Source organism: Ruditapes philippinarum, unplaced genomic scaffold (assembly GCF_026571515.1).
Source record: "Ruditapes philippinarum isolate M1 unplaced genomic scaffold, ASM2657151v2 ctg454_1_1_1_1, whole genome shotgun sequence".
Classification (NCBI taxonomy): domain Eukaryota; kingdom Metazoa; phylum Mollusca; class Bivalvia; order Venerida; family Veneridae; genus Ruditapes; species Ruditapes philippinarum.
Window position 1 is genome coordinate 103,365 of NW_026866640.1, and position 13,902 is coordinate 117,266.

A 13,902-nucleotide genomic window follows, 5' to 3' on the forward strand; every position below is an offset into this window, starting at 1 on the left:
GCAGTTACAAAACCTGGTACTCTGTACTTCATGATTTTTGAGCTATTGGCCTTTGTTAATTTTCATACTTTATTTTTTTTTTGACAATTCTACTACTCTTTAAAAGCTATTGACTTGAAGCTTCATAGGATGATGGATCTCATTGAGAAAAAGTGCAGTGCATAAACATTTGTACTTTGCACTTCATGATTTATGAGTTTTTGCCCTTTGTTAATGTTCATACATTTACATATCAGTTTCCATTCATTATCTACCCAACAGTTATGCACATTCAAGTCATATTAAAGATATTGATATGCCGTAGAAATGTGCAGGTCAAATTCGAATTTGGTCATGGTTTGATAATTTTTGACAGAGTTATGCCCCATAACTTTGAAAAAATTAAAAGTTTTCAGTTTCCATCTGTACACATTCAACTCAAATTTTACATATGGATACATCAAAGGAATGCGGAGGTCAAGTTCGAATTAAGTTATACCCCTTTAACTGTAAAAAGGGGATTTTTTCAGTTATTGTTCATTATCTTACCAACAGTTGTACATGTTCAACTCAAATTTGATATATGGATATGAGTTATCCCTCGTAAACTTTGAAAAAATTAGACCATAAATTTTCCATATTTCTTCTGTTATTTACTTCTTCAGGGATTTACTTCAGATTTACTTCAGACTTCTAATATATGTTTTTTTATCAACTTATACATTATATGTGTTTAGATTTAAACGTCTATCACCTAAATTTACAGAATTGATAAAAATTTCAATATATTTTAAAACTTTAATCTTTGTTGTTATATATGGTATCAGCTTATCCCCAAAAATATCAAGTCGCTACAGTTTTTGTTGCAGAATGCAGAAAAGCCAAATAATCAAAACATGTTTGAATTGTATGGCTAACAATTACCGTATCTCTTTTGAACTTGTTAAATGGCACTAAAAGTTACAGGGCATTAAAATTAAAATTAAAGTATTTTGTTGGTTAAATAGGCGTTTAAATAATAGATGCATATATGTTAATATGGAAAAGATGTACAACAACGAAATATATATTTATTTTTTATTATTTTAATTTACATTCCGAGAATAGAAAATATCGCTGATTTCTTTGTTATTTTCCATGATGGAGAAGACCCAACTGTTTATCCGATTTCTTGTATATTTGATCAGCAATATTTCAAATCCACAACATATTTCAGTCGTTCTTCCAATAGAAGTCTTTCATAATGAATGTCGTCATATGAATAATTTATTTACTTTTTAAAAATGACATTAAACCAAAAATAAACTTGCGAATCCTATGAAGTTGAAGCTGGGAACTTATTATTGTTTATCATTGAAAGCTTTAAATATGATTATTTCTATAAATATGCGGATTTACACGTCGGTACATATGTTTTCCTCTCTTCGATTTTGCCTGAAATCTTTAGATAAGTTTAATACCATTTCCACACTTGGATTTTCCAATTCTGTAACCATACTTCACTTGGCCTGAATAGTCCCATCTCACAGTAATGGTTCCGCCAGATTCCACATATACTATGGTACCGGGTTTCTTATTGTGACTCTGTAAAGATTTGTAGAATTGTTTCTATTTATTATGAAAATGGTTTGTTGAAATGTGTTCGGTGACAAATTTGGGTACATGCATATTATCCAAGGAGATACTAAGTACTCAAAGATTCAGCAAAATGTCATAAACTCATGTGGATATTTTTTAAAATCATACTTGTCAATCTGGTAATAAAAATCTGAATAGGAATTTACATGATCCTTTCAATGGCTAAGTAATGTAAAGTCTACTTATGGAAGAGGGAATTGGATAATCTACAGACCTCACTTGCTCTTAGTCACTCTTTGTACATCAAAAGAAGCAAAAGCAGTAAATACAAGTTATTGTCATGTTAATTCAGTATAAAACAGACTTCCATATTTTTTTCCAAATATGTACATTTTATTGTCTCATGAAGAAGTGATAATTATAAAACCATTATTCAAACATTATTTGATTTAATACTTAAGGGTATCATACTTACCAGACATCCTAGTGTACAGTCTGGCAGTGGACAGACACGCGCACCAATACATATCGGCCCAGTTTCTACAAAATAAATGTTAAAAAAGCACATTTTATTCGTTCCAAATGCATTTGAAGTACAGAATAATTCTTAAATAATATATACCAGGGTGAGGCTCATCTTCTTCCCATCATCATTCCCTTTACCGAAACATGTTTAACTTTTATAATCTCAATCCCAAAACGCAGATAAACAGTCTTCTTTTGATATTTGTTAGATGATTTCACAAGTGGCACTGCCATGGGAACAATGGTGAGGAGGGAAGGTGGGGTGCATATTTAAAATGGAATGGGATATGAAACGACATGCAAACAAAACATCTTAAAATGTCACTTCATATAAAATCGAACTGTTAGAAGACATAAATGAAAGAACACAGATATGTTTTGAGTTATTGCCCTTATTTAGTTTTGTCCGGAACATTATTTAGATGTATAGGATTTATTAACATGAAACATCATAGATGGATATATTGCAGGGTCTAAGACTAATAACTCTCTTTTGGAGTCATACTAAAACAAGTGAAGCGTGTAATGTGTGTTACTTATTTGTCCGAGGTGGAACTAAAATCATATTGTACACATCATCTTAAAATTCATAGATGGATAGATAAATTTCATTGAGGATTAGTACAGTCTGCTCAAGAACAGTACCTGATACCTGTCTTAAAACTTATATAATTTAAGATGTACTGCCCTTGTCGAATTCTTGCCGAGAGCATAACTGAAAAAGTATTCGAGATATCATAAAAGATTTTAAGAGATATCATAAGACATTGAAAATTTATAAATCGATAGATCTCATTAAGAGAAAACTCAATTTCCAAGAATCATAAGTCCTTTTGGTTTTTATACTGGTGATTGACCACTGTAACTTATGATTTAATTGTTTTGTCCATAGCGTATTTATGTATATAGTGTGCTTTATTAACAACTTCAAGAAGTATAATGTCCCAAATATATGTTATAGCAATAATAATGAAAAAAAGTCATAGAAGATATAAGGGGCAGACAAAGAGGACGAATGGGTGATAATACGTGTAATAAAGCAATTTTAAAAAAGGTAAAAAAGTAAACTTACCATTTTCAAGTTTTACAGTTTTGTATTCTTCTACAGTTTTGTCATCAACTACAGGTTCTGCATCTTCATCATCTCCTGCAGTTTTATAATAACCTACAGTTTCTGCAGTTTTATAATCACCTAGTTTCTGCCGTTTTTTCTTCTTTTTTCTTCTTTTTTTATAGTCACCTACAGTTTCTGCAGTTTTATCATTTCCTGCAGTTTTATAATCACCTACAGTTTCTGCAGTTTTATAATCACCTACAGCTCCTGCAGTTTTATCATCTCCCGCTGTTTTATAATCACCTACAATTTCTCAGTTTTATAATAACCTACAGTTTCTGCAGTTTTATAATCACATAGTTTCTGCCGTTTTTTCTTCTTTTTTCTTCTTTTTTTATAATCACCTACAGTTTCTGCAGTTTTATCATTTCCCGCTGTTTTATAATCACCTACAGTTTCTGCAGTTTTATAATCACCTACAGTTCCTGCAGTTTTATCATCTCCCGCTGTTTTATAATCACCTACAATTTCTGCAGTTTTATCATCTCCCGCTGTTTTATAATCACCTACAGTTTCTGCAGTTTTATAATCACCTACAGTTTCTGCAGTTTTATAATTACCTACAATTTCTTCAGTTTTATAATCCCCCGCTGTTTTATAATCACCTACAGTTTCTGCAGGTTTATAATCACCTACAATTTCTTCAGTTTTATCATCTCCCGCTGTTTTATAATCACCTACAGTTTCTTCAGTTTTATCATCTCCCACTGTTTTATAATGACCTACAGTTTCTGCAGTTTTATAATCACCTACAGTTCCTGCAGTTTTATCATCTCCCGCTGTTTTATAATCACCTACAATTTCTGCAGTTTTATCATCTCCTGCTGTTTTATAATCACCTACAGTTTCTTCAGTTTTATCATCTCCCGCTGTTTTATAATCACCTACAGTTTCTGCAGTTTTATAATCACCTACAATTTCTTCAGTTTTATCATCTCCCGCTGTTTTATAATCACCTACAGTTTCTGCAGTTTTATAATCACCTACAGTTTCTGCAGTTTTATAATCACCTACAGTTCTTGCAGTTTTATAATCTCCCGCTGTTTTATAATCACCTACAGTTTCTGCAGTTTTATAATCACCTACAGTTTCTGCAGTTTTATCAGCTCCCGCTGTTTTATAATCAACTACAGTTTCTGCAGTTTTATCATCTCCCACTGTTTTATAATCACCTACAGTTTCTGCACTTTCATCATCTTCTGCACTTTTACCATCTTCTGGAGATTTGTCAGCTCCTGCATACTGGAGAAAGTCTTCCAATGCCTCTGAATGCAAGATATTAACCAAACTACCCAAATTTCTATTAGAAGAAAGGAAATCAACAAGTTGTTCATCCGGTTGGAACTCGTATCCACTCACATCGTGATCCAGCTTTATTTGTTCAAGTGTCTGTTTTATTGTAACAATTTCTGGCTTATTCTGAGTAAATCGAACAAACAACGTCTTTCCTCGATAATTGTCTGTACTTATTCGAAATTTCGCTCTTTTTATATTGGATGAAAGTGCTTTTAAATCTTCGCCTAACTTCTCCAATAGCGTGTCGTATTCAAAATTTAAAGCATCAACCTCAGCTAGAATAATAGACTCAGCTTCGTCAAAATGCTTTGTCATGTTTGTTTTAAAGACTCGGATTTTCTTCAGTGCGTTTTCATGACTTGTGTTGACTTTCTTCTTATCACCTTTAAGTTTATTTTCATGGAATGTGGTTTCAGATTCCCAGCTTTCAAGTTGTTGAACCATGACTTTGAAATCTTCCTTTTCTTCAAAGTTTTTTGAAAAGTTCTCTATGAAGTCAGTCTTACAATCGCCATGTTCAAGTACCATACAATCACCGCAACCTACACGATCATGGCTGCGACAATAATATTTGATAATTTCATTTGTATGTTGTTCACATGTTTCATCTTTCTCAAGGACCAGCGTTGAATCTATATCAACTAAAACATGATGTCTACATTGCCTTGCTTTAAGATGATGTTGAAAGCATGTGTTACACATATATTCCTTACATTCTTTACACACTCCGTCTGCCACTGTAGTGACATTTCCATCGAGGCAAGCTTCACAAAAGTTTCTCGTTATTCCTATTGCAGTTCTTGTATTCTTTTCAAGCCTTTTCCCAGAGACCGCCATTGTCAACAGCAATTATTTTGTGTTTACATAAATATCGCTACCTTGTGATTAGTTAATAACAACCTTATTCCTTATAATATACAAACAGTTAAAATCATGCGATCAAAAACTACAAGGAAGTTATAAAGTATTGATTAAATGTAATAGATAAAGCCGATTCATTTCAAACAAGTTAACATTATACTTGATCACACATAACCATGATCAATAAAAATATGAGAAATAGGTAAAACATATCGTTATATAATAATGTTTTGATTTTTTTTCACGCGGAAACAATTTGACCGTGTTTGTTTAAACTATCCAAGATATTTATTTACTAACTATAACAACCTTATAAAATCATTCAAGATTTCTCAACAGATAAACCTCATTTTCTGAAAATACATAAATTTTACAGGGATTGGATTGATTTAAATATTAATATTAAAGTGGCTTGTTCTACAAATAGCACATTTTTTTTTCGATAATAATATCAAATATTGATCGACCCATTATGCTAATTTAAATATAAACAGAGTCGGCATTGGGTACACAATCAAACTTGTACTGCGTTTTATAAGTCATCTATGTTACAAGTTTATATACTGCAAATTACGGCTAATTAAGATTTACTTGTATTGCACCTTTTTAAGTACTGTAGTTTTATGCTTCAACCCATTAACTAATTATGACCAATTTGTGGAATTATATCAATAAAGTTCGATTTTATATCACAGAGAATTCTAGTTACTTGTATTTACCGTTATATACGTTTGTTGTTAATGTGTAATCTCATGTTGTCATTTAGAAAGCATTTCAATTTAAACCCTTTAATTTTCATTAGATGTGTACTTGCTCAGTTTTGTTTTCTACGATGTTAAGTAATTTTATGTTTGCATGTAAAAATAATAGTGTTTATTGTGAATGAGAATGGTAAATGAATTAAAACTTTACTATAAAGGTGATTGGTAGCAAATCACAGTTATGCTGATACTAAATATGAAAACTTTTTGTGTTAAATGCATGTCGTAGACCTTGAGCAATTGACCATGCATGAAAAACGACCTGCCACGAATAAAAGAATCTGCGATCTTCCTTCAGTATAAAACTAGACAATTGATTGATTGACCTGCTAAGAATAAATCACCAAACTGCGAGGTGTATTCTTTCAGCAGTAAAGCTTGTCCAGCGACCATAACAAAGTCGGTGTGACTTTCATGTTTATTTTTTTCCATGTTATGAAATGTAACGCGACTAACGGAAATTCACGCTATAATTATATATTCAAATCAGTTTAAGATAAGGGAATAGAGTATGATATATTCGTGAAGAAATATACGGTAAGTTGTTTCCCTTAGACTATTTACGATGCGAGGCAGCTATGCAGTTAGCTCATGGAACGTCGGTGGTTCTATTCTGGTGCCCTTTTGTGACTGAAATAATGCCACTATATGACCTATGTATACTGTACTGGTGCGACGTGAAACCAAACGAAAACCACAAATATTTAAGACTTTGATTTCTAGAGAATTTTGAGAGTTTTCTTTTCACTGAAGTACAGGGTGGGTCACTATGAATATGCAATATGAAGTATATATTTTTTAATTTAGCTCATGATTCTTGTGTTTGTGGAATCAAAGCTTCTTCTTACAAATGATACCAAAGTCATGTGTGTAGTCAAGTGATGAAAATGTATACCTAAGGAGGACTATATTGAAAAATTTCAAAATGATTAAACGTCTGAAACTTTGTATTTCTGTATGAGGGGATTATTTCGGTGGAAAAATATTTGCTCTTTTGTTAAATTTATTGACCATATTGTATTACATATTGACACACCCTTTTGCATTTCATATGCGATAAGTTAAGCGCTTTCATCTATTACACGTACTATGCACCAAAAATAAATGATGTGCGTAGTTAAGATCTTATTTGTGAGGAAGGTGTATACTGGAATAAGCTTATCCGTCTGTCTGGTCATTTGTCCGACCGTCGTTTTTGTAAGGGAAATAACAAAAACAGTATTGGAACTTTAAAGATGGATAGATCTGCAAAGCAAAGTGGCAAAGAACCGTAATTCTTTAAAAAAAAAATGAGTTATTGCTTTTTGTAATTTGTATGCTTAATCTATTTTAGCTGAGCAGGAATCAGGAAGAATTAGAGGTATCAACTTAAAACCTAATAGATGAGAAGTACAGTGTCAAAAAAACGATAACTCATTTGTACTTAATTTTGAAATTATTGTTCGTTGTCAAAGCATCATATAGAGCATATCTTTAGGATAATATGATAATTATGTAAACTTAAATATTCACAAAATATTACTGAAACAGCAGCATGAGGAGGGTAATTAAGTCATAGCTGGTGTCAGTTCTAGTCTTTTATTAGCTCACCAGTCACAAAGTGACAAAGTAAGCTTTTGTGATCGCGATTCGTCCGGCGTCCATCCGTCGTCCGACCGTAAACTTTTACTTTAAAAGACACCTAGGCCTCCCGATGAGCCGCTGAGCCAATTTCATCCAAACTTCCCAGGAATGTTCCTTAGGTGGTCACCTTTAAATGTTGTTTAACGAGTTGAATTCCATGTAGAACTCTGGTTGCCATGGCAACCAAAAGAAGAAACTTAAAAAATCTTCTTTTAAAAAACCTTTTCCTTATATGTACATGATTGCATTGTAAAAAAATCGTCTTGAAAAAAGCCAAAGAGCTAGAGCTTAAGTATTTAGCATAAAACAACTTCAAGTTTGTTCAAATAAAAGCAACTAGTGTCTTTCCATGCCAACCTATGACTTTCCATAGCAACCAGTGACTTTGCATAGCGACTATAAACTTTCCATAGGAACCATAGACTATCCAAAGCAACCACTGACTTCCCATAGAAACCAGTAACACACATAGCAACCAGTGACTCACATAGAAACCATTGACATTCCAAAGCAATCATAGACTTGTTTAATACTAAATTACTTGCCATAGCAACCATTAACTTCCCACAGCAAACAGTGCCTTTCCATGGCAACCATTGATTTTTCACAGCAACCAGTATTGCAACAATTGACATTTTCATAGCAACCATTGACTTATATAGCATACACTTACTTTCCATAACAATCAGTGACTTTCTTTAGCAACCATTGCCCTCCATAGCAACCAGTGACTTTCCATAGCATAAATAGACTTCCATGGCAACCATATATTTCAATTGCAACCATTGACTTCCCATAGCAACTATTGACTTGTAAAGTAACCATTGACTTTCCACAACAACCAGTGACATGAACAGAAACCAGTGACTTTCCATGGCAAACAGTGACTTCTATAGCAACTAGTGACTTTCCATAGTAACCATAGACTTCCATGGCAACCAGTGACTTCCCTTCCAACCAGTCACTCACATAGCAACCAATGACATTGCATTGCAACCATATGCTTCTTAAGCACCCAGTGGCTTTTCATAACTTGGTTTCATGACAGTGATTTCTCATCACAACCAGTGACTTTCCATAGCAACCATTGACTTATATAGCAACCATTAATTTCCCATAGCAACCAGTACCTTTCCCTGGCAACCATTGACTTTCCAAAGCAACCATTGACTTCCATAAGAAACAACTAACTTTCCATAGTGATTTCCACAGAAACCAGTGCCTTTCAATGGCAAACAGTACCTTCCATAGCAATCAGTGACTTTCCATAGCAACGGTAGACTGCCATGGCAATCAGTGTCTTCTTTTAGCAACCAGTGACTCACTTAACAACCATTGACTTTGAATTGCAACCATAGACTTCTTTAGCACCCATTGACTCCCCATGGCAACCAGTGATTTCCCATAACAATCAGTGACTTACATAACAACCATTAACATCCTAATGCAACCAGTAACTTTCCCTGGCAACCAATGACTTTCAATTGCAACCCCCATATCCATAAGAATCAACTAACTTTCCATAGCAATCAGTGGCTTTCCTAAGCAACAATTGACTTTTCATCGCAACCGAAGACTTCCATGGCAGCCAGTGACTTCTCTTAGCAACCAGTGACTCACATAACAACCATTGACCTTGAATTGCAACCATGTCTGAGTTAATAATAAATTTGACCGGGCCATCATTCGAACATGTCCCCTGGCTCCTTATTGTGTCTGTACTGCAGATGTATCTCCCATTGAAACAAGCCTCGTATTTACAATAGACTCGCAAAATAATGGTCATCACAAAGAAGTCTAAGACCTGCTGAGCATTACACTCACAAATAAGATTCCAACTAAAAAATACATCACTATATTGAACTGTGTCAATATATTTTATATATAATATAACATATAATCATATTGTGAATAACAATATATGTGTAACAAAAACAAATATGAATCATAAGAACAATTCTTTAAAGTTTTCGGTACCTTCAAAACTCTATGTCTAAGTTTTTAATAAATTTGACGGGGCCATCATTCGAATATGTCCCCTGCCATTAACAATATGTCTCTGATGAACATATTATATTATACAAAATTTAGTAGTTCGTTAAATCTTATTTTAAAGCAAAATTCAGGTAACAAGCAAATTTGTTCAATACATCCATGTTTGTAACTAACATTTATTCAAGAAATTTGAATATACCGGACCGTTCATAATAATAATTGTCAATATAACGTTTCCTGATCCATTCATTCCTGGAACACATTAATACAAAATGGAACTCGTCTTCCATATCAGAAGAATTACATATCTGTCATTTTATTTCATGAATACTATGTTACTTTTTATAATCTTATCTTTAGATAAGTTCAATACCATTTCCACACTTGGATTTTCCAATTCTGTAACCATACTTCACTTGGCCTGAATAGTCCCATTTCACAGTAATGATTCCGCCACATTCCACATGTTCTATTGTACCGGGTTCCTTATTGTGACTCTGTAAAGATTTTTAGTATTTTATTTTTTATTCAAGACAATCACAGTGTTTAGATCTTTAGAAATTAGATATATTGACTGAGGTAAAGTTCAAAAATCATAAACTAAAATGATATGGACCGGCATCGTATAAACCATTCTCAAATGGGGACATATGCACTTTCGAAAAAAAAACGTACATCGAACAGACAAACTTTACAGAAGAAATGATAGAATAATGTAATTATTAACTGCACGTTATGATCGAATGCTATCAACAAAAGTGGAGAGAAAAGCTTTGTATTTTATTTTTGTGATGATCTTAAAAACTGTAAGTCTCTTCGGACTCAGAGATAGATAAAAGGGGGTTTCTATTGTAAATTTAGTATAAAACAAACAAAGCCAAAGAAGGAGAGATTTTTAAAGTGATACATATATTTGAACCATTTTGATTCAACATATGATATCAAACTTACTGATATTCCAAGTGTACAGTCTGGTAGTGGGCGTACGCGGGCGCCAATACATATCGGTTCAGTCTCTGAGAAAAGAAAACCAAACACGCTAGATAAAGGCAAATGGGATAATATATTATACATAAGCACATTTTTTATTGAAACATATTTTATTGAAGAAATAAATTGTCATAAGAAAGAAATTAATAAAATTTAATTTAATAAAAGCTAACTAATAAACATGAATGTATACAATTATTTTGAGACAACCCCTCAACCGCGAACATTAAGTCACGTGATGGTTTTATGTTACTACAGCAAAATTTACAAAACATAATAGTTAACAGTTTCATAAGCCTAGTTAGTATTCATTTTCTAAAACATTATAACATCCGGGTTCACCAAAAGTTCTAGTTCGTGTTTCTTCTTCAATGGTTTTATATAGTAGATATTCAAAATTATTATGTTAGTCACTTTTTTGTCAAGGTTGTCGGTTTTATGTTACCCATGGTGTAACGTGTAACTCCAACCGAGAGTTCATTTTAAATAAAGTATTAAATGTGTTTCCGGTGGATCAAATGCAAGTAAAAAGAAGCAAAACAAAATACAAAGTACATAATGCACATTTATAAAAATGGTCCTGTGAAGTAAATGATTACTTTACTATACTCGTACTTTCTTTAAAATGTTGTAAATTTACGTCTAAACTAAACACATAAAATAACAGTTTGCATGGAAACAATGATGTTAATGTAATAAATTTTAAAGGACGCATACACTCAAGTGTTATCGTGTCATGTCATTCGATAACGTTAATTCCTATTTTCTCACATCTTAAAATTTGCTGCGGCTTATACCACAGTCATATTTTAACTATTTTAATTTTCTTTTTATGTTATTTTAGCATACTCCACGAAGGACCCAAAACCTTCAATCAGTCTTTCGAATGGAGATAGAAGAAAGTTTGCTGTGCCACAATTAACATTCAGTAATTATGTGTTGAAAATTCTATACTACTGGAACCGAAAGAGGTTAGCCTTTGGCACCATAAAAGGAAATCTAGATCTGCTGTACTGATTGAGTATCATTTTATCATGATATCACATAAATTCACAGTTCACAGCTTCACAGTTTCATGAATAGAAGCAGGTCAGGCCATTCAATAGGTTAATGGTAAAGTACTTATCGTAATATATAGAGGATATTCAAGTTTCTTCTATAAATACAGGATTTATTTTCATCGATGAAAATAAATCCTGTATTAATAAAAAGATACTTGAATTTTCTGATTATTATATGATTTATCTCTTTTTAAACCTTATGAATAGGAAGAATTCCCTTTTAATTTTGTGTATTTGCTGAATTAAGAAGAAAGTAGTCCGGCAAGACACCAGTAAAAATGCGGAAAATATGTTTCACTGCAGTGAAAATGCGGAAAATAAGTATATAATATATACGTATAGAAAACCGGGTAGAGAAACGGGCCCATGTCAGACAACGACACTCCTGGACAACAATAAAATAAGGTCGATCGTAATATAAAATTACCTTCTTCATCTTGTTCAGTTCCTTCAACATCAGCATGGTCAACACAATTTTCCAATTCATTAGAACGAGAAACACCCACAGCTATACTGCCAAAGTTTTCAATGGTTGTAAAAAAGTCAATAAGTCGTTCATTTGGTTTGAACTCGAATCTATTCAAATTATGAATCAGCGTTATATGTTCAAGTTTCTGTTTCATTTCAGTAATTGCTGGCTTATTCTGAGTAAAGCGGATAAACAACGCATTTCCGCGAACTATTTCTTTGTTTATTTGTAGTTTCACTCTATCAATTTGGTACGAAATCATTTTTAAACCTTTCTCTAACTTCTCCAGTAACTCGTCATATTCAGACTTTAAGTCATCAACATCGGCTAGAATTTTAGCTTCAGCTTCGTCACATACCTTTGTTATTTTTGCTTTAAATCGTCTGATGTCCTTCAATGTTTTGTCATGAAGCGCTTCGAGTTCTTTTTTATCAGTATTTACCTTAATTTTATGGTATTTGACTGCAGATGACAAATTTTCAAGTTGCTGAACCATGTCTTTGAAGTCTTCATTTTCAGAAAATTTTCTCGAAAACTTTTCAATAAAGTCAGTCTTACATTCGCCGTGTTCAAGAACCATACAGTCGCCACAACCTACTCGCTCATGGCTGCGACAATAGTATTTGATAATTTCATTTGCATGTTGTTTACATGTTTCATCTTTCTCAAGAACTAAAGTTGAACCTATATCAACTAAAACATGATGTCTACATTGCCTTGCTTTAAGATGATGTTTAAAGCATGTGTTACACATATATTCCTTACATTCTTTGCAAACTCCGTCTGCGACTGTAGTGACATTTCCATCGAGGCAAGCTTCACAAAAGTTTCTCGAAATTCCAACTCTTTTTCCAGAGACCGACATTGTTAATTTAATCTTAATTAAACATTTTCACATAACTATCGCTACCTTGTGATAGTTTAAAAAGGCGTTAATGCTTGAGCACACACATAGTTAAAACCACACTAGATAATGCCCATAATAAAAAGGAAGATATAAAGTATTAAATTGATGTGTTACCGACATGTGTTGTAAATAAAATATTTCCGCTGTATTTACCCATTAAGAAAGTTTTACGTAATTTTACTGTGGTATGTGCAAACACTTCAGTCTGATGATAACAACAGCTCAGAGGATTGTGTTTGGTTTGTTTACATTTTTGAAATTTTATTCGCCGGAAACAGTTTGACCGCAATCGTTTTCCAGCAATTTATAGGACAAACGATTTTTCTGAAATTTATGCACCATAATTATAGTAACCTACATGTAGAGATGTCCCGGCATGTACAGTATAGGACAGGAAAAAATCAGTTGACGAAATGAAATAAAGACACAAATAATCAAAATAATTATTACAAATCTACACAAAGTATAGTAATGCAAAACGCAGAAAAAATTGGCAGTAAATTATCATTTTATCACTAAAGAAGTGGTTCTCAATTCGCTGTTTAACAGTAAAAGTGTTAGAAAAGGTAGAAAAACATGTTTGGTAGAAAACACAACGTACTTAGCTTACTATAAAGAGTATCGGTTTAGTAATCCGGGGTCGCTGGCTCGATCCTCGGACGATGCGAAATTTTCCCGTGAATGATGAATGGTTTGATCCAAATTAATAATAAAAAAACCCGAACAAGTACATGTTCTACTAG

The 13,902-nt window shown here is 32.9% G+C and overlaps 2 protein-coding genes across 3 annotated transcripts; both read right to left on the bottom strand.

Moving 5' to 3' along the window:
* Positions 1–1,042: 1,042 nt before the first annotated feature.
* LOC132733182 (uncharacterized) lies at positions 1,043–5,785 on the bottom strand. Of its 2 annotated transcripts, XM_060719782.1 has the most exons (4): positions 3,703–5,785; positions 3,155–3,657; positions 2,033–2,097; positions 1,043–1,563 (listed from the first exon to the last, which is right to left on the bottom strand). In XM_060719782.1, the coding sequence occupies exons 1-2, from the start codon at positions 5,327–5,329 to the stop codon at positions 3,440–3,442; spliced, it is 1,845 nt and encodes a 614-aa protein (XP_060575765.1). In that variant the 5' UTR covers positions 5,330–5,785; the 3' UTR covers positions 1,043–1,563; positions 2,033–2,097; positions 3,155–3,439. The 2 variants fall into 2 exon arrangements, with proteins under 2 accessions (XP_060575765.1, XP_060575764.1); XM_060719781.1 differs by having other exon boundaries at positions 3,155–5,785.
* A 3,798-nt stretch (positions 5,786–9,583) lies between these two features.
* LOC132733190 (E3 ubiquitin-protein ligase TRIM45-like) lies at positions 9,584–13,386 on the bottom strand. The gene is made up of 3 exons (XM_060719789.1): positions 12,211–13,386; positions 10,684–10,748; positions 9,584–10,229 (listed from the first exon to the last, which is right to left on the bottom strand). The coding sequence occupies exons 1-3, from the start codon at positions 13,115–13,117 to the stop codon at positions 10,089–10,091; spliced, it is 1,113 nt and encodes a 370-aa protein (XP_060575772.1). The 5' UTR covers positions 13,118–13,386; the 3' UTR covers positions 9,584–10,088.
* Positions 13,387–13,902: the final 516 nt, after the last annotated feature.

What these genes read in the sequence shown, in the direction of transcription:
- LOC132733182 (XM_060719781.1), bottom strand. Translation starts at nt 5,329, where the DNA reads ATGGCGGTCTCTGGGAAAAGGCTTGAAAAGAATACAAGAACTGCAATA.
- LOC132733190 (XM_060719789.1), bottom strand. Translation starts at nt 13,117, where the DNA reads ATGTCGGTCTCTGGAAAAAGAGTTGGAATTTCGAGAAACTTTTGTGAA. An exon ending in AACTGAACAAGATGAAGAAG is followed by an intron (nt 10,749 to 12,210) that starts GTAATTTTATAT and finishes TTCTTTTCTCAG; the next exon opens with AGACTGAACCGATATGTATT. An exon ending in ACTGTACACTTGGAATATCA is followed by an intron (nt 10,230 to 10,683) that starts GTAAGTTTGATA and finishes AAATCTTTACAG; the next exon opens with AGTCACAATAAGGAACCCGG.